Below are 22,363 nucleotides of genomic sequence, written 5' to 3'. Positions count from 1 at the left end.
GATTGTTCCATCTAGATCCCCCCATCTTTCTGGGGTGTCGTCCCAATGGCCTAATCCCGTGCATCACGTGCGGGAATGCGCTATGAGTGAATGAGTGATCACGCGTCTGATTTGATCGTATTGTGATGGTCGCGGCAATCGGAAAGGTGGTGACAGAGAGCAGAATTTCAAGGGATTGTATTTGTGGTGTTTTTTTCTTTCTTCGTCCACGTCAGACGTCTTGCATCATTACGTATCGCGTAGGGAGAGCTGGACTTTCACATCCCAGGCCTTCACCTGGGACGCGCTCTGACCTCCTTCATGCCCCACCGTCTGCGACTGCGAGTCCTTCAACCTGCGCTGACCCTATTCCACCCAAATTCACGTGCTTGTCAGCCCATCTCCCCGCCCGCCCCTTCAATTCCCTGATCCACGCTAAAGGACGTCAACCAAGCCAGATCCGTCTCCGCCTTCAATCGCTCCACCAGCTGGTCCACGTCGGCTCCCAGTCGTATCACCGCCAGGAGCAGCGCGGCCTCATTGTCTGAGCGCGACCGCAGCTGCTCGAAGAGGTATTCGAGGTTCTCAGCGCGAGAAGTAACTGTGTCGAGCTTGAGTTTGAGCGAGCCTTGTCGGGTCATTCCTTCTTCATGTTCGTAGGAGCAATCGACATCTGCTGAGACCGTCAGAAGGGGGTTATTGAAGCCACGTACGAGTGGATGATACCTCGCCGTACGCAGGCCGCGCAAGCTGGTCGTTCGCCGCTACACTGCAGGTTATCAGCGCAACCTCTCACCCGACCGTTTGCCTTCCCGGAGCTCACCTTCGCCTTGCGTCTCCGACAAGGCCAACAGGCCACGTCTATGATCTTCCTCGGTGTCGAGGACTCAGACGAGTCGAGCTCACTGGGGTCAGACGGACTTCGCTTCTGAACCTGTTATTCAGTCGCGTTGGTTAGTCTCGTGTACCTTTCCCCAACCAACTTAGTCGTGGCCATGCTCACCTTCTCTGGCCTGAGACCACGATTGCCTGTCAGCGGGGACGGAGCAGGGAAGACATCCTTGGGGTCCAAAGCTGCATCCATGAGTCGTGAAAGCGAAGGCGAAATTGAGGATGCGTGAAGTTGTTAAATGGTAGGTCGAGTCTGGCTTTGAGTTTTGGCTAGCCGGACGCCACAACGTGGTTGGTCGATGATGAGGAAGACGGACGGCTTTACGGCAGACGCACGCTGGGAGTCGGCACATGCAGGGTTTTTGCATCTGAGACTAAAGAATGGTCGTTCTTTCCTGCAACCAGAAGCAAGCCGTGGAATATTCCCTGCTCGCCCACGTTGCGTTCCTCCTCTCTCACTCGGTTAGGCGACTCCGCCACACCTCCCCTGGGCGCCGCGGCCGGACGAAGATCCTTCGCTGATTCGAGCCCTGTCTTTTGGCAGCTGGCGTGCTGTTTGCTATGTTGTTGCCAACCAATGTGAGTGTCCGGTAAGGCATCATAATGCCAACCCCCGAGCTTCAACCAGCAACTCACGTCCCGTGAAACAGCCACATGCTCTTATCTGCCTCCTCGCTTGGGGAGATATCCCCGGTGAACAAGTTGCAGAAATGCCAGACATCTCTAGAAGCTGCTTCCGGTCGAGCGTGGGTCCGATCTATAGCAGCCCTGACAGGTCGTGCATGATCAGTCGTGCACTAACGCCACGGCCGTTCCTAGACAGGCTGCGGTTGTGGCCAATACTGTAGCTGGCCTTGCCACCTTTCGGGGGCGGCCACTTCGCCGACCACATGCCATCGTTCGACACCAAACTCCAACACAATCCGACTTTGCTAAAGATTTCACTCTGATAGACGCAGGTACTTATAGCGTCATGTACATACAATGTCAGATTCTAGCTCGCTCTATGATATCTGAACGCCACACTTCTACCAATCTGAGCCATAGACATGACGAAATTTGCCGCATCAATCGGGTGAAAACATTGAATGCTCGAACTGACCAGAAAAGAGCAACGACCTCCAACTCCACCGCCATGCATCCCCCCTTCACCCTGCTCGCTCACTTTCTACGACGCAGCAAACTTCGCAATTCGTCCACGAACTCTTTCTTCTTGGCCGGATCAGCTTCGCGATCCTGACTTGCCGGGGTTTCCCAGTAATACCGGCCCCGGGCATTCTTGTTGAACTGCCAATCATCGTCGAAGCGCAGAATATCAACCGCAGCATCGTATCTTCCATTTGCCGCACCAAACGCTTCCAGAAAGTAGTGGCCGTCGCGGAAGATTTGACGAGCGAGCTGCTGTGGACCACGGAGCCAGCCAACAGTGCAATCGATGAACAGGGACTTGAGGTTGGTGCAGGTCGAGAGTATGGATAAAGCAGCAAAGTTATGGCCCTTGTGGACACCTGGAAACAGAAGTTAGCAGACAATCAAGCATGAATCATCATTTTACTGTACCACGACCTGAACCCCAGCCTTTGATAGTGATGTCGGAGAGCAGCTGCCGGTTGTAGGGACCGATCTGAGCAATGAAGACGTGGAGAGCGGTGGTACTCTCAATCACAATCTCTTGCTTGTAGAGGATGCTGCTGGCCTCGTCACGAATCTGCTTGTTCACGGCCAGAAGGTTTGGTACGAGTTGCCGCGTAGGCTTTCCAATCACTGTTGTCTGGGAGTCACTGTTGTTGTTCCTGCTGAGGCCCCAATAGTAGCGACGGCGACGGGGAATGCGACGTCCGTAATAGTGATTGTCGTCTTGTGTGGTAATCGGTCCTCGAGTCACGGTGCGTCGGTAATCCTTTGTCTTCGGAACCAGAGTGATCCCGTCAGGTTCGGTCAAGGCTAGATCATAGATTGCATCGCGCAGTTCTGCCGGCAGATCGAGGAATCGGAAGGGTGGCACACTCTTGGTCTTCTTTGGCTTGCTGACTGTGAGCCTCGCCTTCTTCTTGGCCGGAGTCTTGCCTCGCTTCTGGGCAGTGTCAGTGGAGTGTCTTGGGATATGAACATCACGAGTTGCAAACCTTCGCTGTACCATACGTGTCGTCGTCCTCACTCTGAGCTGCATCATCCTCGTCTTCCTCCTCGACTTCCGCATCCTCGTCGTCCAGATCCATGTCATCGAAGTACGAATCGACAACGTACGAGACTTGGTTTCGCTTGCGCTTGCCAGTGATTGAAGCTCGAGTGGTTTCGGTGATAGTGGTGGTGGCCATGGTTTCTCGGATGATTTGGATGGTGTTGTGTGAATTGGTAGATTGGAATTGGTTGTTGCAGTCAATATCTTCCCGTCTGAGCATTGAAGTTGCTTATAACTTTCGTGGCAAGAGTGAAAGCGGATCCTACCTCAGGCAGCAACGCGACGTGATTGGACGCGACACGCTAGTTTACGAGATCACGAGACTTGCATCCCTGGCGCAAGGCAGCTGCCTCATACTTTCCCATCAGCACAGGAGCAATCTCAAACATCATCATCTCTGAGATGTGAGTGAATGAAAGAGAAGATGCAGATGAAGAGAGACACGACAGCATGGTCGCTGCCAGGAGAGACAAGACTGAACCCCTGGCAGAATCTTTAGCCGGGTGCCTCTTCCGACGCCAACGTGGAGAATCTCGGTTGAGGACATCGGCTCGGAGTCTACTTCTAGAGCTCCCAATCCGCAGTACCCGGCCTGTTCATAAGCGCCTTACCACGCCGATGTCGTCCCTCGTCATCCATCCACTGACTTTTGTGCGGTGCCATTGAAAGAGCACACGACTCCTGGACGGTAATCTCTGGTCCAGTTGCGAAGCCTCGAGAGGCATGAGGTAGAGACCACATCGCCATCATGGAGTTTCTCGCCTCCTTCGCATCTCGCCACGCTGCGGCGCCGCGAATTCAGATCCGCTTTGTAGATGCTCCGCGAGCGTCATGGCGGTTGAAACAGCAATCCAGATCGTTCAGGACGACCACAATCTACGCCCGAGAAGTGACTGGAAAAGCACCCACAAAGGTCCGCGGTAAATCGAAGCTCTATTCCTCAGCGGATGATGCTGTGGCCGATATCAAATCTGGATCTATAGTGCTTTCGGCAGGTTTTGGACTATGCGGCACTGCAGAGACTGTCATCGGGGCGATGACACGGAGAGGTGTGGACAAGCTGCACTCTTTGACTGCAGTATCGAACAACGCTGGAACTGCTATCGGTGGCGGCCTTTCTCCTCTGATTCAGTCTGGCCAAGTGAGTCGTGCGATTTGCAGTTTTCTGGGAAACAACAAAGCGTTGGAAAAGAAGTATCTCTCCGGCGAAATTGCCATTGAACTCACACCACAAGGCACGCTTGCAGAAAAGATCCGCTGCGGTGGTGCTGGCATCCCAGCGTTCTTCACTCCCACCGGTGTCAACACATTCATCCAGTCTGGTCAAATCCCCGCAAGGCTAAAGAATGGCGAAGTCCTAGAATCTGGTAAAGCACGAGAAACCCGCATCTTCGACGGCCGTGTCTACAACATGGAGACGGCAATCAAGGGAGATGTTGCCATCCTGCGAGCTCACAAAGTCGACAAGGACGGCAATGTCAAGTTCCGCTACACCACCAAATCCTTCGCACCACTAATGGCTAAGGCCGCCAAAGTGACTATCGTCGAAGCTGAACACATTGTCGAAACGGGCGAGATCGGCCCAGACGAGATCGATGTCCCAGGCATCTTCGTCGACCGAATCGTGCAAGCCACTGAAGACAAAATCATCGAGATCAAGAAACTCCGCGAAGAGAACGATATCGAAGCCGAAGGCGCCAAATCCGACGCTCTCGCTCGCAGGAACCGTATCGCTAGACGTGCCGCCAAGGAGCTCAAGCCTGGATTCTACGTCAACCTCGGTGTTGGCATGCCTACCCTCGCCCCATCTTTCCTCCCACCAGACAGCAAGGTGTGGATTCAATCTGAAAACGGTATCCTCGGAATGGGTCCTTACCCAACTGAAGAGGAACTCGACGCAGACATCATCAACGCCGGCAAGGAAACCGTCACCCTCGTCAAGGGCGCCGCGACCTTCGACAGCAGCGAATCCTTCGGTATGATTCGCGGCGGACACGTCGATGTCAGCATGCTCGGCGCCCTGCAAGTTGGTGCGAACGGTGATCTGGCAAACTATATGATCCCTGGCAAAGTCTTCAAGGGAATGGGCGGTGCCATGGATCTGGTTTCGAACCCCGATGAGACGAAGATTGTTGTCTTGACGGATCATGTGGACAAATATGGAGCACCGAAGATTGTGGAGCACTGCACACTGCCTTTGACTGGGGCAAGGTGTGTCAGTACTATTATTACTGATTTGGTGAGTTCGAAAGTCATCCACAATACAAGTATAAGAAGCTGACATCTTATCGCAGGCTGTATTTGACGTGGATAGAGTCAGGGGAGGTCTCACTCTGATCGAGACCGCTCCAGGTGTGGGCGTTGACGAGATCAAGCAGAAGACGGGCGCCAAGTTCGCCGTCGCAGAGCCATTGGGCAAGATGGAGTAATTGGACATCTTCTTCTAGTTCTTGGATCTCTTCGCAATGATCTGAGTTATATATCTCCCACATATCCAAACCGACCTCAAATCTCTCAACATCCGATTGCTCTACCTGCGGACTACACAGTCAACATGATCAGCAACACAAGGACTATACATTTTTGCGATGCATAGGAACGTGCCAGTACATAGTAGCTGGCCTTCCAAGTAAAAGTCGTGCTATAAAGATCAAAACATCCCAATGTCCTCCTCGCTCTCTACTTCTGATCCCCGATGTACAGTCCACCGCCATCGGCGCCCAAATCTATTACCGAACCACAGCCGTAACGAGCGGCTGATCGGCTACGGCTCTGAAAGTTTAAGCGGCTCCAACCCATCCATCCCTCCACATTCGTAGACCTCACTTTACTACTATAAACAACAACCAATACAACATACCATTGACCAGCACGACGAAACCATTGGACAAGTCGACCACCAACAAAAACCGGCATAGAAATCGACCACCATGTCCAAGTTATCCGAACCCCTCAAACAATTCATCAACGCCGCCCACGCCCGCCCCAACACCATCCCAGCGCCCAAAACCATACTAAATGTCTACGAGAAAATCGCCCAAGATGCCGCGGAGAATAAAGTAGGACTACCGGCTTGGTTGTGTGCTTCTGTGAGTCGAATCAAACCCCCATTGCGGCCATTGAAAGTTATGTGGAGAGTGGGGACGTGTGTTAATGTGTATTGGTCTTAGACAGCAGCAACCATGACGATGAACTCGCCCGAGTCGATGCTGGAGTTGTATCGGCTCGCGATTAAGGGTGGTGCGGACCAGGAGAGGGGCGTGTATACGGCGGAGTTGATGAGGGAGGTCGGGTTGAAATGTATTGGGTTTAATGGGGTGAGTATTATCTCTCGCCCTTTCACTTTTGCGTCGTTCGAAGATAGGTGGTATGGGATGGGAAAGGAGAGATGCTAATAATGACGGATTACTTTGCATAGGTCCCTCGAACGATCAACGTCCTCGGAGCCTTCCACTCCGGCCTCCCAGAAAACATCCAATCCGCCTTGAAAGAGCGCAAACCTCGACGGTGAGTCCCCACCTCCCATGTGGCAAAACAAAACAACCCCCCGCTAACACAACCCTCTCAGAGCCCTCACCAAATCCAACATCGAGCCCACCCTCGCCCGCGGCAACTCCCTCTGGGACTCCATCTACCACCCCTTCTCGACCAAACTCAGCACAAAACTCGCCCAATCGCACCCAGATCTCCCCGTGCACATCATAGAATCCGAGTATGGCTGCCTCTTCTCCGATCCCCCTTCCACATCCACCGCTTCCAACGCAGCGCCATGCCCTAACGTCGGCCGCGTCCTCACCTCCATCATCGCCGTGGCATGTCTACGCGCGCAAAGCGGCGTGGGACCGCAGGTCGTCAGTCATGTATTTGGACTACGGAAGGCGTTTGAGGACGGGACGGCGGAGGGGGAGGATGTGGTTCCCGGGGGCAAGTGGTTGGCGAGCAATGAGGGAAGTTTGTGGTTGTTGGAGCAGGTGGATCGGATTGTGCATGCGTTGGGGGAGGGGAGGGGGACGACGTTTGCGCCTGGGTTTGAGAGTGCGCCGAGGGCGAAATTTTGAGGGGGATGGCTGTAGACGGGAGCTGGAGGTGTTTGGATCTTTTGGCGGATTTTTTTTTTTCGGTGAGCAGTACAGCATGGATTGGAAGTCGTCACATCCAGAGAGAGCACTCCATTCGCATCACATGCCATTCTCATCCCTGCTATCTCCATGTCCAGGGCTTCTGTCTCAATTCTACCTTCAGCCGTCATTACAACAGACACAGAAGGGGTATCAAAACAACAACAAGTCCCCGAGTCTTGACACAATATGCAAAAATGCCATGCAATGTCCATCATCGAAACCCTGCAAACACCCCCGCCAAGAACTCCGTTTTCCTTTTCTCTTTACAAATCGTGAGTGACGAACAAGAAAATCTATCACCGCTTCTTCGCGGTGCCAATGTGAGTGCCGTGCACTTTGCTGCCGAACAGCAAGCTGCTTCTGCTCTCCGACCAGTGAGCCTGCAGTGGGCTGAGATGTAGCAGCATGAGGGTGCGTGAGGATTTGCCTGCTGTTGTGCCGCCGAGGGAAGATTGGAGCAAGTAGGTCAACTAGAATGCATGTCAGTATGTTTTTTTCGGGATGTGGAAAGGGGATAATGGCTCACCTTGCTGTTGCGATACGGCACATGGGCCTCACCGTTGCCGCTCTTGTTTCCAAGCGCAGCAATGACATCTCCGAGCGATGAAAGTGACTTGTTGATGGCTTGAGCCTCCTTCATACGGCTTCCTTCAGCGCCGGACTGTTTTAACCGCTCACTACCAGCCAGGTCGACAAGATTGAGGACACCCTCTGTTGATTCGTTTGTGGTCGCGCAAGAGCCCTTCAAGGTCAACATGAACACACTATGGCTTCGAGAACTTCGTTCGTTGGCCTTCGTCGCGGCGGTGCGCCTGTTCTTCGCAGCAGTGTCCAAAAGGTTAGCTACAGCCTTTTCGGTGTATGAGGCGGCAGCGGACGCAATGCCTTTATCATCCGGGTCGACGGGTGCGGCAGGAGGCCAACTTCCATCATCCGTTGGAGGCGGCCAGAGGGAGACGGCGGTCAAGTTTGACACTGTCGTTTTGCCAGTGATGGCATCGTGGTGGATTTCGTGCTTGTCTTTCTTCTTGCCCCGGACACTCGCACCCAGATCATCGGTATCGTCCCAAGTCTTTGCATCTCCGAGCAGGTCGTTCAGCGTCTCGTTGTATACTTCCACGAACGAGGCCTCCACTGTGTACTCCCAGCCTTTCTCCTTCAGACGCTGCAATTCAGCAAGCAGGAGGGTGATCGAAGATGGGATGATACCATTCGGACCGGACATTCCAAAGGTCTTGCCGCTTCCAGTCTGGCCGTACGACAAGATGCTGACGTTGTAGCCGTCGATGACCGATTGAATCAGCTCTTGGCATTCTTCAAACACAGAAGTATTCTGCGTGCCAGGCGTGAAGACACGGTCGAACTCGTAATTGTGCTTCTCGTTTCGTTGCTTCCCAGTGGCAGTTTGAGTCGTCGGTGCGTGAACCACCATCTCCTTGCACCCTTCAAGCGAGTCTTCGTCCAGATATTCAACTTTGGCGGCATCATCTTCACCCTTCAGCAGCGGTCTCGTTCGGACAAACACGCGAATGTTGCCCTTCAACTCGAGAATTGTAGCGTTCAACTTCCGCCGCAGCGCCTCTTCTTTGCGCAGTGTCTCCAAAGTCGCCTCCTTTGCTGCGATGGCTTCCTCCATCTTTTGTCGCATATCCGTGAACTCTTGACTTTGTGCTTCTTGGTTCCCTTCCAGAAAATGCGTCTTTGAGACGAGTGCATTCTTCTCCTGCTCGAGCGTTGTGATCTTTGCCTCATATACAGTAATTCGACTTCTCAAACTCGCAAGCATTGAATTGTTTGAATCGACCTCGCTCTCCAACTTGGTCACAGTATCTCGCAGAAGCTGCACTTCCGTGGCAGATTCTGTGGCCCTGCTCTCACCAGCTTGCTGCAACTCCTGCAACTCCTGCTGCAGTTTCGAAATCTCCTTCTCGTGCTCACTGCGCAATTGATCGAGCTCTTCCCAATGCTGCGTCGTCAGATCGGCTGTCTCCCCATCCTTCTGCTTCTCCCAATTCTTCCTGGCGTCATCAATCTTCTTCTCGTACTGATCTGTTTCTTTCTCGCGCTCTCGTTCCCACTGCCATTGTGCCTTCTCGTGCTTTGCTTTCAAGTCATCGACCTCCCGCTCATGCTTTCTTGCCAGATCCTGCAGCTCTCGCTCCTGATCTCTTCGCACTTGTCGTAAATCGGTCGACGTCGTATGTAATTCGTTGCGCGCGCGATCGAGTTCGTTCGTCAGACTTCGAGTTTGGGAGGCAAGTTCGCGGTTCTCGACAGTCAGCTCTTGTACTTTGCTTTTGTACAGAGTCAGTGACTCTTCGGTCGCGCTCTTTGAATCGGCTGCGGTCTGCATTTGATTCATGAGCATCTCGCATCGTTGCTCCAAGCCATCGAGACGGCTCTTCGTATCGTATGCTGCTACAGGACTTAGCTTCTCTTTTGTCAAGAAGATTGGCAGGTCTCGGCGCTTTGCACTGGTCGCTGGAGTGCGCAGGCCATTGACTGAACGTTTCTGCTTGATGGGTGAAGGGGTTTGAAGGGATTGGGCAGATTGTGCATGACGAAGACTGGGTGTGCATGAGAATTTGGGGATCTTTGAAGGCGAGATCTCTTCCTTGATGCGCTCAAGTGAAGGTCGATGCCTTGTTGAAGAAGTCTTGCGTGGTTTTGGGGTGATGGACAGCCCAGCAAATGCCGTGCTGAGAGATACGTTACGACTGGAGGGTTTGCTGGCACCGACAGGCCCTCCTTGCTGTACTTGACCTTGTTGCTGAGCTGGCGCTGGTGCTGAAGAAGTAGAAGAGGCCGAGGCATTGCGTGACTCTTGGCTGAAGACTTCGCCATCGTCGCTGCAATCGCTCGAGGTAGAGCCTGAGTGTTGAGACTTGGCCTTGATGGATGTTTGTTGCGATGGCTTCTGGCGTAGATCGCCTTGTGTGCGGGTCCTGCGAAGTGGGATGCCGTTGACAGGACTGTTAAAGGACAGAATTGGTGTACCTTTGCGTTTGCCCATAGCACTTGTATCTGCTTCCGACTCTTGATCGTCGCTCTGCGGGAGCTGTGCATTGCTGGGGACTTTTGCAAGTGCATGTTGGCGTAATCCGTTGGCTTGCCTACTAGGCGGCCGTGTCGAACTGGTAGTTGAGATATTGGAGTTGTTGCGGTAGGAAGTGAGGTTCGACGCGGGTCGTGAGCCGAAGCCAGCAATGTTGCTCAAGCTGGGCTTGTTGGGGATGTGGGATCTCGAAGCACTCGCAGGCTCGCCGGCACGCTCAGCAAGCGTCTTACGCTTGGGGTTCGGTTCGGGTACTAGAATATACATAATCAGATCTGACCTTCCATCTTTACTTTTAGTCTTCCACACATACACCCAGTGATCTTATGCTTGATGCTGCCATTGGTGGTGGGAGGGGCCATCGTGGAGCCATGTCCGGCCGTGCGCGTGTTGAGGTCGCTGGACGTCGTCTCCTGCAGCGTTGTTCTGCCGCTGGTAAGAGCAGGCAGTTTGGAGGGAGGCTTCAAGCCCGAGGGCCGGACGTTCTCCAGCTGTGACGATGGACGCTCCATGTTGAGGCCAGTAACGAGTCCAAACAAGGTGCGCGCCGCCAAATGATGCCGTCAATGGGTGGTGATGAGGATAGGGTGCCAGGTCATGGTCGGCGGCAGTAGCAGTAGAGTGGTGCTTCAGATCGCGTGTGGTGTCGCGAGGGTAAACACTGGGCTAACAACCGCTAAGCGGGACGCTACCCGGGATGCAGAATTAGAATTTGCTGCCTCAGGCATAGACTCTTGTCTTTAGTAAGATGACGTTCTTTCACATGCCGTCCTTCACATGCGAATCTCTCTCCTCACCCCATTACTCGCCCTCGCCGACCCTGCGCGGCGCTCTCGTCTCTGCACAGCTGCAGAATCCTGGGCTCGCGGCGCAAGGGCTGACCTGGCACCGCACTCCCACAGCACACGGCCCTTTTTCGTGACGTCTTCGCTGCCTCGTCCGCCTCCGTCGAGTTATGTTGTGCACTTGCCCGCGCACACGACCGCTGATTTCTACACCCTCTGCCCGTCGCCAGCCGGCCGCGACATGAGCCATGGAGAAGTACGGCCAGTACAGGGATAAAGGTGCGTCTATTTCGCCTGCCCGCCAAGCTCGCCGCCGCAGCTGTTTGGTCTGACTCGCCTCTGTGCGACCTCTAGGCTCAGGCATTGCGCCCTTCTTCCCCATCGCCCCGCCACCGAGCAACTTCGTCTTCGTCCCATACCACATCGTAAGAAGCACACCTCGGCATCGACACACACCTCAAACTTTGGCTAACTGGGCAGTTCATCTTCTCCCTGCGACTATCGCTGCTGGTCTTTGCCTGGGCCGTCTGGCTCCTCATCATCCAATGGACCCCCGCCGGCGGACTGCTACGAAAAGCCAACTTGTGGTGTATCCTGGGGATTCCTGGCGTGTGGTGGATCGACATTAGAGTTGACGGCGTGCAGCGAGGGTAAGCTGTTCCTGCATGCTTGCGCATCACACCACTTCACCATTCACGTTTGCTGACATTGGATCACCTTTAGATCTCTGGGCAAGTCAGGCGGCTCCGCATTGCCTGGACCCGGGTCCATCATTGCTTCATCATATACCTCGCCTCTGGATGTCATCTATCTGGCCGCCATCTTCGATCCAATCTTCACCCAGAGCTTTCCAGGATCTCGCAAAGTACAGCCATTGTCGCTGGAAGGCGCACTCGCAGGGTGCTTTGCCATGCCATCGTCGCCTCAGAATGCGGTCAATTTGTCTGAACTGGTGAAGCAGAATCCTCAGCGAGTGATTGTGGTGTTCCCCGAGAGCACCACCAGCAACGGCAGGGGAGTTCTTCGACTGTCGCCCTCTCTTCTGTCCGCGACAGACACCACACATATCTTCCCCGTCTCCCTTCGCTACACGCCTGCCGACGTTGTCACTCCCATTCCTGGCTGGATCGAGGCGGCACGGTTTCTTTGGAAGCTGTGTTCTCGGTCAACACATTGCATTCGTGTCCGCATCGGTCTGCCGATGACTTTGGCCCAGCAAAAGTCTGTCTCAGACCAGGAACCCAGAGGTCGTCAAAGATCCAATGGATACGATACTAACTTTTTTGACAGCTTCAAAGCGAACGGCGGCGATGGCGGCAATGCAGAATCATTCTCAGCAAGTCTAGGACCAGCCGAGCAGCGTTCCTTGGATATTGTTGCGGAGTCGCTGTCTCGTCTGGGACGCGCGAAGACGCTCGGGCTGGGAGTGGAGGAGAAGATCAAGTTTGTGGATGCATGGACCGGCAAGACCAAAAAGAGACGATGATGCAAAGACTTGAAACGTCAATGCTAACAGCAGTATATAGTTACCCTAACACCAAAACTCGTACGAAAGAAATGGGATATCGGCCGTTAGGTCATGGACTTCATTACAGAGGATACCCAGTTGAGAGATATCGAACCTTCAATCCGCCTCGCTACATTTCAACCGCTGCATGCCGCCGGGACCCGTCTCCCAAATTTGCACACACCCATACTGATCAATACACGACCTCTCGGTGCTAAGCATTGTCAAATACAAATTATGACTCCCCTCCCTCTGCATCCCACCCTTCTTCGCCCACACCTCCTCCATCTTCTCCCTCTTCACACCTTTCTTCTTCCCATCCCTCACCCGCATCTTCTCGAAAAACACATACGCCGCGTAAAACGCCGGACTATGCGCCCCTCCCCGGGGTCCTTTCATCTTGAGCAGAGAGTCGAGATGGCGAGTCGTCACCTTGTCCGTCGACACGGACACGAAGTGTGAGAGTTCGCGGACGAAGGTTGCCTTGGCCATGTTGGTCTTGGATAGATGCGCCTTGATGTCGCGGCGGACGTCGTTGGCCGTGGCGTAGATGGGGACGGATTCCGTCTCCTCGCCCTCTGGACGGATGGATGCAAGGGAGGAGGCTGTTGTGGGTTCGTCTTTCTTGACGAGGCGTTTGCCTTGGCCGGGCGGCTTTGGATCCGACGAGGGCTTCTTTGATGCGTCTGGTGGATGGATAGGTGAGTCTTGATGGCATTTTGAAGATGCTTGTTCGTGGTGCTAACCATCATTGGTGTTCTTGTTCGGTGTAGCAGTGTTGGCATTTGCATCTCTCTCTTGTAGAGGTTTGGCACAGCTGATGCATCGCTGGTCTTGGGCTTGCTTGAGGTCTGTTCTAGATCGAGCCATGATTGATATATCTTTACGGGAGTTTCTTTCGAGACAGGAATTTGAAGAAGAGGGGAGCAATGGACCAGCATCAACCGTACGTTCCCTTCGTCTTTTCAATCCCTCCTCCCCCCTCCCCATCTTCTTGTGCAACCCTGAGTGGTATCATCTTGAATGTTTCCGCGCGTCGATCAACACAAAGCACGCGCCAGACTGTGATGTCATGAATCCCGATATCAACGCCATGAAACGTGACTTTGGGACGGCGACGTTGGACAAGGCGAATGCCATCGATCGATCATCCTCATTATCGAAGATCGTTTGGAAAACACAATCGGGCTCATCTGGACTTCGATTCGTACCCAAAATTCCTAGCCCAACTTCACCTCTTCTCCGAAATCGAAGTCGGCCGAGCTCTCTGCAAAGGACAATTGAGTTTGGCTTCTTCCTGTACGCTGACACATCCACCCGAGCAAACACATCGACCTCCTCGCAATCTCGGCCTTTGCACATTCCAAGAGCTTCGCTATTACGAGCTCGCAGCTTGTGCCATGTGTGAACCATGCTGAGAGCTCTCACCTTGATGGCATTGGTTGAGTGGCTCGAAGCAGACCACTAGGTTTCTTCCAGGCGGTTTCAAGAGAGATATGACGCAGTAGCGTGAGGGAAGTGTAATGCTTCTGTCTTGACCTTTCTGCGGAATCTTTTTCTAGTTGATCTTCTGTTTTGCTTCAAGTTGGCGTTCCGAATTACTTACCAGGAGCGCGGTTGGTAGCTCTTCCAGAGACACGATGGCAGCAAGTACTGTCAATATCGGCATCGCAGCGGCCGTTATCCTCTCTGCCCTTCTCTTCAGTCCAGTCTCGCAGCGATTGACGACTCTAGGCATCACTCGCGGAAGTATCAAGAACATCCACGGCGTCGATGGGTTAAGAACGATGCCCGGCACGAACATGTGCGAGGACCTCCATCTTGAAAGCACAACGAACCAACTCTTCGCAGCATGCCAGCAGGACGCTGAACAACGAGCACGATGGTTTCCACCTACTGGACTTTTCGCAGATCATACAGCTACTGGAGGAGGAGCAATCGTCCGCATCGATCCCGTTTCGATGACGGCGAAGACTTTGACGTTGAAGGGATTCAACCAGCCCATGGTCACGCACGGAATCGATATACTCAATGATCCCACGGAATCGGATCTACTCTGGATATACGTCGTCAGCCATTTACCCAACCCAGATCGCTGGGATGTCAAGCCTCGCCGAACTGATCTCCCACCTGAGAGAGCTCATATCGAGATCTTCACCCATCGGTTGGGCACGGACGAAGCGCAGCATATTCGCTCAGTACGACATCCCGATATAACCATGCCGAACGATATCGTGGCCGTCTCCCCGTCCTCATTCTACGTCACAAACGACCACGTCCATCACGAAGGCCTAATCAGAGCATGGGAAGACGCCGGCACGCAAAGCATCTCCCCAACCCCCAACACCATCCTCATCGAAGTAACCGACCTCAAAACAAAATCCCCCACCGCAGGCATCAAAGTCCGCACCGCCCTCCGCGTCCACAACAACAACGGCCTCGGACGCGGAAGCCCCCACCACCCCTCAGAAATCATCGTCCTCGACGCCACCGGCGGCATCCTCACCCGCACAACCCGCGACCCCAAATCCCAAAATTTACACATCATCGAACGCATCCCCCTCGCCTCCACCCTCGACAACCCCTCCTACTACCTCGAACCCTTCGCCACATCCACCTCCAACGCCTCTGGCTACCTCCTCCCCGGCCTTCCTCACGCCTACAAAATGATGGCCGACCTCCCCTTCAACGACCGGGCTATCCCGTCTCTCGTCTGGCACGTGCGGAGCAAGGACAATAGACCCGTCGATAAAGCCGGACCGGGGAAGGGGAATGTGTGGGAGAAGAGGCTCGTGTTTCAGGATGATGGGATGGGGTTGAGGAGTGCGAGTGGGGCGGTGTTGGTCGGAATTGATCCGGAGAGGAATGGGGGGCGGAAGCAGGGGTGGCTTTTTGTGACGGGGTTTGGGAGTTTTGGGATGGTGGCTGTGAAGATTGATTTGGAGTGAGGGGGTTGGGGATGCCTTTTGGGGTGCTGATGTGGTTTAGTCTATCCGCCGATGGAAGTAGCGGTGAGGTGGAAATTGGGAATGTGTCTTGCTGAGTGTCTGTTCACAGTACAGGAGTCAGCAGAGGGAAGTTTGGGACCCGCCAGGGGTTTGGGGAGGATGATAATCTAATCGCTGCAGTCGATCTTGCACTGACTTCTCCAGTATTAGTGATTGATCTTGATAACCTTGAGTATTCCTCAATCAGACTACCTGCTTAGGAAGAAAGCAGATGCGGCCTGGCGATGGCGACGTTTCCACCTCCCCAGAACAGATCCGTCCATTCACCTATAATCCCTCGTCTCCCCCTCACACCACTCTACGAAACTCGCCGCCACCCCCGTCCCACCCTCCCCCTCCCCCCTCAACGCCTCCAACATCCTCCCCGGCGGCTTAGGATGCACCCGTCCCCACGGCAGCACATACGCCCCACCATCCCCCGTTCCCAACTCCCCCGAAACCCCACACCACAACTCCGTATACGCCCCATACTTAGGCTGATACAGCAGAGGTCCCACGAGCAAGGGCACGATACTGGGCATATGTCGCGTCAACTGCGTCTTGAGATTGCCCGGGTTCTGGGAGACGCTGAGGATCGAGGAGTCCTGCTCGCTGAGGCCGTGGGCGAGGAACCAGTTGCCGTATTTGGAGATTGCGTAGTTCGTCTGCTGGTTGGTGGAGGGCGTCGTCATCCCGGAGATGTGTGCAGGGGGAGAGGGGCCGAGGTCGACGGTTATGGACGATGTCCAGACCACGCGGACGGAGGCGGGTGGGGAGGTTGCGGCGGTGGCGTGCAGGAGGGGGAGGAGGAGTTGGGTGAGGAGGTAGGGGCCTAGACAGTTTGTGCCCATTTGCAGTTCGTGGCCTTGGGCGGTTTTGGAGTCTTTGGGGGGGTTGCTGACGCCGGCGTTGTTGAAGAGGACGTCAAGGCGGGGTTCGTGGGCGAGGAAGTCCTCGACGGCGGGTTTTATTGCGGAGAGGTTGTCGAGAGATATGGCGAAGGGGAGGAGTTCGCCCGTGGATGGGTTGGAGGGGCTGGAGGCTTTGATTCTTTCGATGGCGGCTTCGGCGCTGGGTTTGGTGCGGCCGGAGAGGTACACTTTGCCTCCGGCGTGGTACAGGAGTTTGCATAGTTCGTAGCCTACACCACTTGTGCCGCCTGTCACGAGGAAGACTTTGCCGCTTTGGCTTGGGAGATTGTCTTCGGTGAGCGGAGGCGGAGGAGGGAAGAAGAGAGAGTATGTGTTGCCCATTGTAGTTGTGAGTGTGATGATTGGAGATTTCTTCTGTAAATGAGGCAGACAAGAGAAGCAATATACTGACCCAAGCCCTTCGATCCAGATGTGGAAGGAAGACATACAACTTAGGGCTGGAACAGTACCGCAGGAGGAACACCATGCTTGCTGCATAAGCGAACCCAGCTCCTGTGCGGGTTTTCGACATCACCTCCTCTTTCGAAGAGCTTTGCCTGCCAGCCTGCAGCCTGGGCGAAAGACGCCGGAAGTGTTTCTCAGTCAAGATCTACGATCATCCAGTGTGACGCAAGATACGACCTTTTCCAACGCACACAAGAAAGAACCTTCCGGTTGTTCATCCTGCACTCAAGAAATCCGATACCCACTGAATCATCAAGCCAAACCTTCGACTCAACCAAGGCGAGTCCGCGAAGATTTTACTCCAGAGCCAGATTGCCGCCATCGTCGCCATCACAGCCTTGTTGCCGTCCATCGATACTGTGCCTCCACGTCAGCAGCGGGTCATGGAGTCATCACTGAACACCATACCGCCTGTCCTCGCTTCCATAGTCCCCGTAGAATAGCCCCCCGCAAGCACGCATGCGAGGATTTGTAGAGCATAGTTGACGGCGAGTCCAGATCCCGCGATCCGAGGGTTTGTGATGGAGCCGAATCCTTCACCCTCACCGAAGGATTTGTAGATCTTCTTGGCGAGTATGTTGCCGATGCAATGTTGAAAGGCGACGAAGCCGCAGAAGGCGCCTGTCCATGAGAAGGTCAGGTCTGTGGGGATGTGTTGCTGGAGTTGAAGCATGGTTGATTGTGAGGGAGAGAGGAGGAGAGGGGAGGAAGGCGCTTCGGCTGAGCTGTTTACTTGGTGCTGTGCCGCGAAGGTGCATTCATGTATGGCGTGAAACGTCAAAGCCGCAAACACCAACGATGTCGTAAATAGCGCAGAGGCACGTGGGCTCAGTGACCTGGTGTTTCATGTTCGAAGTAAGGACTGTTGTTGAAGCAACATCTATATCAAATCGCAAGCCAGTCAACACAGCTTCCAGGTGTATCTCCAGGAATGTGCAGTGCCTGTTGTACCTGACCTTGAACACCCTCCTCGACCGTTTCCTCTCCCTTCCCACCGACAATTCCTGAACTATCCACCCTCCGCCCGTCTCGAATTCCCTCCAGAACACTTCTGTAATTCTCAAAATCTTCATACACCAGCAAAGTGCCAAACGGCGTCTGTCGCTGCTCTTTGATCTTCTTGCCGTCTACAGGCACACTTCCAGGAGTGACCATCTGCGCAAGGCCGTACGAATTTGAATCATACCACATCTCGTACACGCATCCACCGGAGAAGACGTCCAGCATGTCTCGCGAGAAGAGCGCTTCAAACTGCTCGGCGGTCTGCGTCTGAGCGTTGGCCGCAATGCTATACTCGGATATGAAGACTGGTATGGTCGTTTCCCGGTATTGCTCAATCTGTGTATCGACTTGTTCAGTGATAGCTCGAAAATGTGCGTCTACAGAAACTTACCAGGTCCCTGAACGTGATTTTATCTACGCCTGAATCCTGACTTGTTGGGAAGCACTTGCACTGCCCCAAAATCGATCAGCCTGAAAGTGCTTGCAAGACATCGAAGCGAAATCACTTACGGCCCAGAAATCGATTCGGCTCTCCAAATCTTGCGAAGACAGATACCTCATCACAGTGTTGTCAATTGCATTAGCGTTGATATTTCCCCCGCACCCAATGGGCAGTATACGACGCCCGACGGTTCGATGTTTGATGGCCATGTACCGTTTGACGTCTCGCACCACGGCCGCCACTATCGGAGCACATTGAAGGCTCTCTGGATTGTTGATGAGATCGTACGCAGCAAAGACGCCCAGCGTGTTGGGAAACGTGCTCATTGCATCTATGATCTGGAACAACCCGGCCATTGTGTCGCTGTTGTAGGAGTTTCGAGGATCCAAACGATTGATGTACCATCTCTGCGTCGAGAGAGTCTGCAGCTGCTCAGAATGTCCTCCACGAGAATCTTGACGTGGGGCGGACTTACGACAAGGACATATATGCCCGCATCGGCTAACAGTCTCATGGCGCGATCTCTAGGCTTCGAAGGGTCTATCGAGTCTGCTTCCGTCAGTGAAATGGAAAAGCTTTCAGACCGACCTGATAAAACTGACAGACAAGAATCGTGTTCACGCCAAGCTCTTTGAAGAGCTCGACATCGTGTTTCAAACGAGGAAGCTCTGCATCGGCTATAGGATCGACATTTTCGTATGTCTGGAACCCATGTGGGCCTCTCGTGGCATCGGATCTTTGGTATACAAGGCCACGAATGAGGAACTTCTCCTCGTGGTCAATACTTTCCAATGTTCTTGTTTGAGGTCGAGCATACATTCTGGTTGCCTCTTTTCAAAGCCGATCCGTCAATGCCAATCGGGGTGGACTCAACTGCAATTGTTGCAGCTTCGCGCTTATCAAATCTTATTCTTCAGTATCTAGCCACTCCACGCCGGTTGAGTTGGATCGAAAGTGGGAACTGACGATGTCGATGTTTGTCAGATTGCCCGCGTCGAGCTATGAAGTGGACGGCGGTTGGGGATATGACAGCATTGCCATTATGTTATAGGCTCCAAACTTTTCGCCACTTCAGGAAGGTTGCTTTGGATTGACTTCTGCTAGCGTATGTGATTAGATGTGTGGATGACCAAGTATCAATTTTGCAGTAGGAAGCACAGCAACAAGCTTCTACGACTAAGTGTTAACCATACGCCGAGCCGCATATTATGTGGACATTTGCACTCTTTAGTCGCTCGATTGCCTGATTGAAATTTGGAATCAAGAGAACGCTTTTTGCAGGCCAGGAAATGATATGGTGATGTTACGTACCATGCGACAGCAATCAGTCGGCACCCTTCCCTGCAGCCTCATCCCTTTTCAGCGCTGCCACAGCTCCACTGGTGCGTGCCTCATCTGTGCCCGTTGGTGCTTTCCTGATGACTCGCGCTGGGTTTCCGACGGCCACCGAGTACGGAGGAATATCCTGTATGGCATCAACAAATGCCACCCTTCCCAGACGATAGCATTCTCACCTTGGTCACCACCGCCCCTGCCCCGATCGTCGACCCCTTACCGATGGTAACGTTTGGCAACACCGTCACGTTCCCACCAATCCAGCAATCTTCTCCGATCGTGATATCGCCCCCGAATTCTGGACCTCTGGTACCGTTTCTGACCTCAGGATCCAAGGGATGGCCGCCACCGTAGAGGGATACGTTTGGACCAAACAAAGTCCTTGATCCGATCTTGATCTTTCCAGTATCGACAATGGTCGTGTTGAAGTTGAGAAAGACGTTGTTGCCCAGCTCTACGTTTACGCCATAGTCGATGTGGATCGGAGGCTCGACCCAGGCCTCTTCAGCGAACAGTTCTTCGTCTGCTTCTTCGGTTTCTGCCAGTGGTGGAAGAGGTGTTGTGTCGTTGACGATACTGATGTTGTTAGCCTCGGACTTATACACAAAGTAAGCTCGGCATTGATAGCCTACTCTTTCCACATCTCAACCTGGCGTCTTCGAGTTGTAAACTCTCCGGCATTGTTATATCTGGTGCACGCCTTTGAACATCTTCGCCGTGCATTGACCATCTCTGGAGTGAATGCATAGGCGAGTTCGCCTCGGAACATACGGGCTTTGTTTTCTGACATTGTGACAGATATGATGCTGACAATTCTTCTCACAAGCTATCAACCACAAGTTGATTGTAAACAGTTGCAAATGTTCATGTGAAGGAACACGTTACTTCACATGCGAAAGAGTGCGAGCGTCGACTTTTGTCCAAAATGCTCGCTTGTCAAAGGGCCGACTCGCCGACCCTGCCTCCACCTTTTCAAAGCTCGATCTTCACCACAACAATGTCTCTCAAATACGGCCTGAACCTCAAGAAAAAGGCTCCCGTGCCTACTCGTCGAGCTGCCTTTGACGAGGAAGATGGCGACGACGACGATGGACCGGACTCAGGCCCAGCGGAAACCTTCATAGAGGAGATCAGCACATTTGGCGGAAGTGGTCCATCGAGACCAAAGCCTAGCCTGTCTGGCGCACCAAAGCCAAAAGGCTTGCCAAAGAAGGATGAGCCCGACTCACGGCAAGATCTCTCAGCATTGAGTGCGTCCAAGGCGCAGGTGAAAGCGGCTGAAGAGATAGATGCATCAATCTTCGACTACGACTCCTTCCTCGATGCGAAGAACACCGTCACAGAGGCGAAGAAAGCCGCAGCGAAGCAAGATGCCATCGACCGGAAGCCAAAATACATCAACAACCTTCTTGATGCAGCAGCTAGGCGGAAACAGGATCAGCAAGTAGCCAAGGAGAAATTGCTGCAGAAAGAACGTGAAGCGGAGGGCGATGAGTTTGCAGACAAAGAGAAGTTCGTAACTGGAGCTTATAAGCAGCAGCAGGAAGAGAATAGACGGCTGGAGGAGGAGGAGAGAAAGAAGGCTGAAGAAGAAGAGGAGCGGAAACGGAGGACCGGCGGGGGCATGCAAGGCTTCTACCGCAGTATGATGGATCAGACAGAGCAACAGCATCAAGAAGCTATGGAGGCCGCTGCATTGGCTGAGAAGCAAGGTCTGATGGCTGGAGATGGTCTAGCGAAGAAGAAGACCGACGCAGAGTTGGCAGCAGAGCTCCAAGCTAAAGGAGTCAACGTACATCTGAACGAAGAAGGTCAGATCACAGACAAGCGAGAGCTACTGTCAGCCGGCTTGAATGTCGCACCTTCCAGGGGCTTTGGTTCATCAGGTTCCGACCACTTGAAGTCTTCAAATCGACCAGCCCAGCAAGTCTTCCCATCACGAAATGCTGGTAGCCAGCAAGCGCAGCGTGAGCGACAGACTCGAATGATGGAGGAGCAACTGGCCGCTCAGGCCAAGCGTGCTCGAGAAGAGGAAGACGAAGAGCGTGCACGACTTGAAAAAGCGGCCAAATCCACCAAGACTGACAAAGACGTCAGTGACGCCAAGGCTCGGTATCTCGCAAGAAAGGCTGCCAGAGAGCGCGGCGAGGGTTGATATGCCCGGTTTTCGACTATACATGCTAACGAATCGATACGACTTGACATCAGTTCCTCCACCGCATCACAAACAATCCACCACAAATCATCCACGAACTCTTGTTGTTGAAAAGGGCTGCCAATCAGGACGGCGAGCTTGGCTTCTTGCACCATGACAAGCTCGTATCAATACAATGCCCAAGATTGAAGAGTCTTGCCCGCGCGCGGATTCGTAGTACCTTCCACTGGTCGACTGTGTCCTGTTGATATCCGTGGATACTGGTTTGCGTTTGGATGTACTGACAGACACGTATTGCTGACTTTCAGAAATGCCCTATCTCGCAGGACTTACCACAACGCGACAGCCGTCCAACACAGATACTACTTTTCGGATATAGAACATATCATCAGTTTGCGCACGAGACCGCATGAAACGCCTCTTTAAGCAATCCGCATTGAGCTATCTCCACTACAGTCAAACCTGGATAACGCAATATTCCGTAGGAACATAACCTCTTTAACGCTATACTTTCAGCTTCAACTTCTAAAATTCGGTGTGAACCTC

General features: G+C 53.5%; 12 protein-coding genes across 12 annotated transcripts; 5 read left to right on the top strand and 7 right to left on the bottom strand.

Moving 5' to 3' along the window:
• Window positions 1-228: 228 nt before the first annotated feature.
• On the bottom strand, window positions 229-1,063 carry M409DRAFT_24218 (uncharacterized protein; the record flags this gene model as incomplete). The annotated part of the gene is made up of 5 exons (XM_033807135.1): window positions 229-345; window positions 414-652; window positions 706-748; window positions 803-913; window positions 983-1,063. The coding sequence occupies 5 exons, from the start codon at window positions 1,061-1,063 to the stop codon at window positions 229-231; spliced, it is 591 nt and encodes a 196-aa protein (XP_033666257.1).
• A 968-nt stretch (window positions 1,064-2,031) lies between these two features.
• M409DRAFT_55779 (uncharacterized protein) lies at window positions 2,032-3,188 on the bottom strand (the record flags this gene model as incomplete). Its single annotated transcript, XM_033813095.1, has 3 exons — window positions 2,032-2,378; window positions 2,431-2,944; window positions 2,997-3,188. The coding sequence occupies 3 exons, from the start codon at window positions 3,186-3,188 to the stop codon at window positions 2,032-2,034; spliced, it is 1,053 nt and encodes a 350-aa protein (XP_033666256.1).
• A 612-nt stretch (window positions 3,189-3,800) lies between these two features.
• Window positions 3,801-5,481, top strand: M409DRAFT_67223 (uncharacterized protein; the record flags this gene model as incomplete). The annotated part of the gene is made up of 2 exons (XM_033817313.1): window positions 3,801-5,291; window positions 5,347-5,481. The coding sequence occupies 2 exons, from the start codon at window positions 3,801-3,803 to the stop codon at window positions 5,479-5,481; spliced, it is 1,626 nt and encodes a 541-aa protein (XP_033666255.1).
• Window positions 5,482-5,982: 501 nt separating this feature from the next.
• On the top strand, window positions 5,983-7,110 carry M409DRAFT_67222 (uncharacterized protein; the record flags this gene model as incomplete). The annotated part of the gene is made up of 4 exons (XM_033817312.1): window positions 5,983-6,141; window positions 6,223-6,369; window positions 6,471-6,559; window positions 6,621-7,110. The coding sequence occupies 4 exons, from the start codon at window positions 5,983-5,985 to the stop codon at window positions 7,108-7,110; spliced, it is 885 nt and encodes a 294-aa protein (XP_033666254.1).
• Window positions 7,111-7,469: 359 nt separating this feature from the next.
• M409DRAFT_67221 (uncharacterized protein) lies at window positions 7,470-10,740 on the bottom strand (the record flags this gene model as incomplete). Its single annotated transcript, XM_033817311.1, has 3 exons — window positions 7,470-7,643; window positions 7,700-10,482; window positions 10,542-10,740. The coding sequence occupies 3 exons, from the start codon at window positions 10,738-10,740 to the stop codon at window positions 7,470-7,472; spliced, it is 3,156 nt and encodes a 1,051-aa protein (XP_033666253.1).
• Window positions 10,741-11,261: 521 nt separating this feature from the next.
• Window positions 11,262-12,499, top strand: M409DRAFT_67220 (uncharacterized protein; the record flags this gene model as incomplete). Its single annotated transcript, XM_033817310.1, has 4 exons — window positions 11,262-11,292; window positions 11,368-11,438; window positions 11,494-11,663; window positions 11,737-12,499. 4 exons carry the CDS (start codon window positions 11,262-11,264, stop codon window positions 12,497-12,499), a joined length of 1,035 nt encoding a protein of 344 aa, XP_033666252.1.
• Window positions 12,500-12,637: 138 nt separating this feature from the next.
• Window positions 12,638-13,390, bottom strand: M409DRAFT_55774 (uncharacterized protein; the record flags this gene model as incomplete). Its single annotated transcript, XM_033813094.1, has 2 exons — window positions 12,638-13,206; window positions 13,267-13,390. 2 exons carry the CDS (start codon window positions 13,388-13,390, stop codon window positions 12,638-12,640), a joined length of 693 nt encoding a protein of 230 aa, XP_033666251.1.
• Window positions 13,391-14,160: 770 nt separating this feature from the next.
• M409DRAFT_67219 (uncharacterized protein) lies at window positions 14,161-15,468 on the top strand (the record flags this gene model as incomplete). Its single annotated transcript, XM_033817309.1, has 1 exon — window positions 14,161-15,468. One exon carries the CDS (start codon window positions 14,161-14,163, stop codon window positions 15,466-15,468), a length of 1,308 nt encoding a protein of 435 aa, XP_033666250.1.
• Window positions 15,469-15,791: 323 nt separating this feature from the next.
• On the bottom strand, window positions 15,792-16,760 carry M409DRAFT_67218 (uncharacterized protein; the record flags this gene model as incomplete). The annotated part of the gene is made up of 1 exon (XM_033817308.1): window positions 15,792-16,760. One exon carries the CDS (start codon window positions 16,758-16,760, stop codon window positions 15,792-15,794), a length of 969 nt encoding a protein of 322 aa, XP_033666249.1.
• Window positions 16,761-17,097: 337 nt separating this feature from the next.
• M409DRAFT_24209 (uncharacterized protein) lies at window positions 17,098-17,556 on the bottom strand (the record flags this gene model as incomplete). Its single annotated transcript, XM_033807134.1, has 2 exons — window positions 17,098-17,240; window positions 17,292-17,556. The coding sequence occupies 2 exons, from the start codon at window positions 17,554-17,556 to the stop codon at window positions 17,098-17,100; spliced, it is 408 nt and encodes a 135-aa protein (XP_033666248.1).
• A 212-nt stretch (window positions 17,557-17,768) lies between these two features.
• On the bottom strand, window positions 17,769-19,146 carry M409DRAFT_24208 (glycoside hydrolase family 72 protein; the record flags this gene model as incomplete). Its single annotated transcript, XM_033807133.1, has 5 exons — window positions 17,769-18,221; window positions 18,277-18,336; window positions 18,396-18,749; window positions 18,803-18,876; window positions 18,930-19,146. The coding sequence occupies 5 exons, from the start codon at window positions 19,144-19,146 to the stop codon at window positions 17,769-17,771; spliced, it is 1,158 nt and encodes a 385-aa protein (XP_033666247.1).
• A 1,513-nt stretch (window positions 19,147-20,659) lies between these two features.
• Window positions 20,660-21,817, top strand: M409DRAFT_67216 (uncharacterized protein; the record flags this gene model as incomplete). Its single annotated transcript, XM_033817307.1, has 1 exon — window positions 20,660-21,817. The coding sequence occupies one exon, from the start codon at window positions 20,660-20,662 to the stop codon at window positions 21,815-21,817; it is 1,158 nt and encodes a 385-aa protein (XP_033666246.1).
• Window positions 21,818-22,363: the final 546 nt, after the last annotated feature.

Source organism: Zasmidium cellare (assembly GCF_010093935.1).
Source record: "Zasmidium cellare ATCC 36951 unplaced genomic scaffold M409scaffold_22, whole genome shotgun sequence".
In the NCBI taxonomy this organism is placed as follows: Eukaryota; Fungi; Ascomycota; class Dothideomycetes; order Mycosphaerellales; family Mycosphaerellaceae; genus Zasmidium; species Zasmidium cellare.
This window is presented reverse-complemented; position numbering and strand designations above follow the sequence as displayed.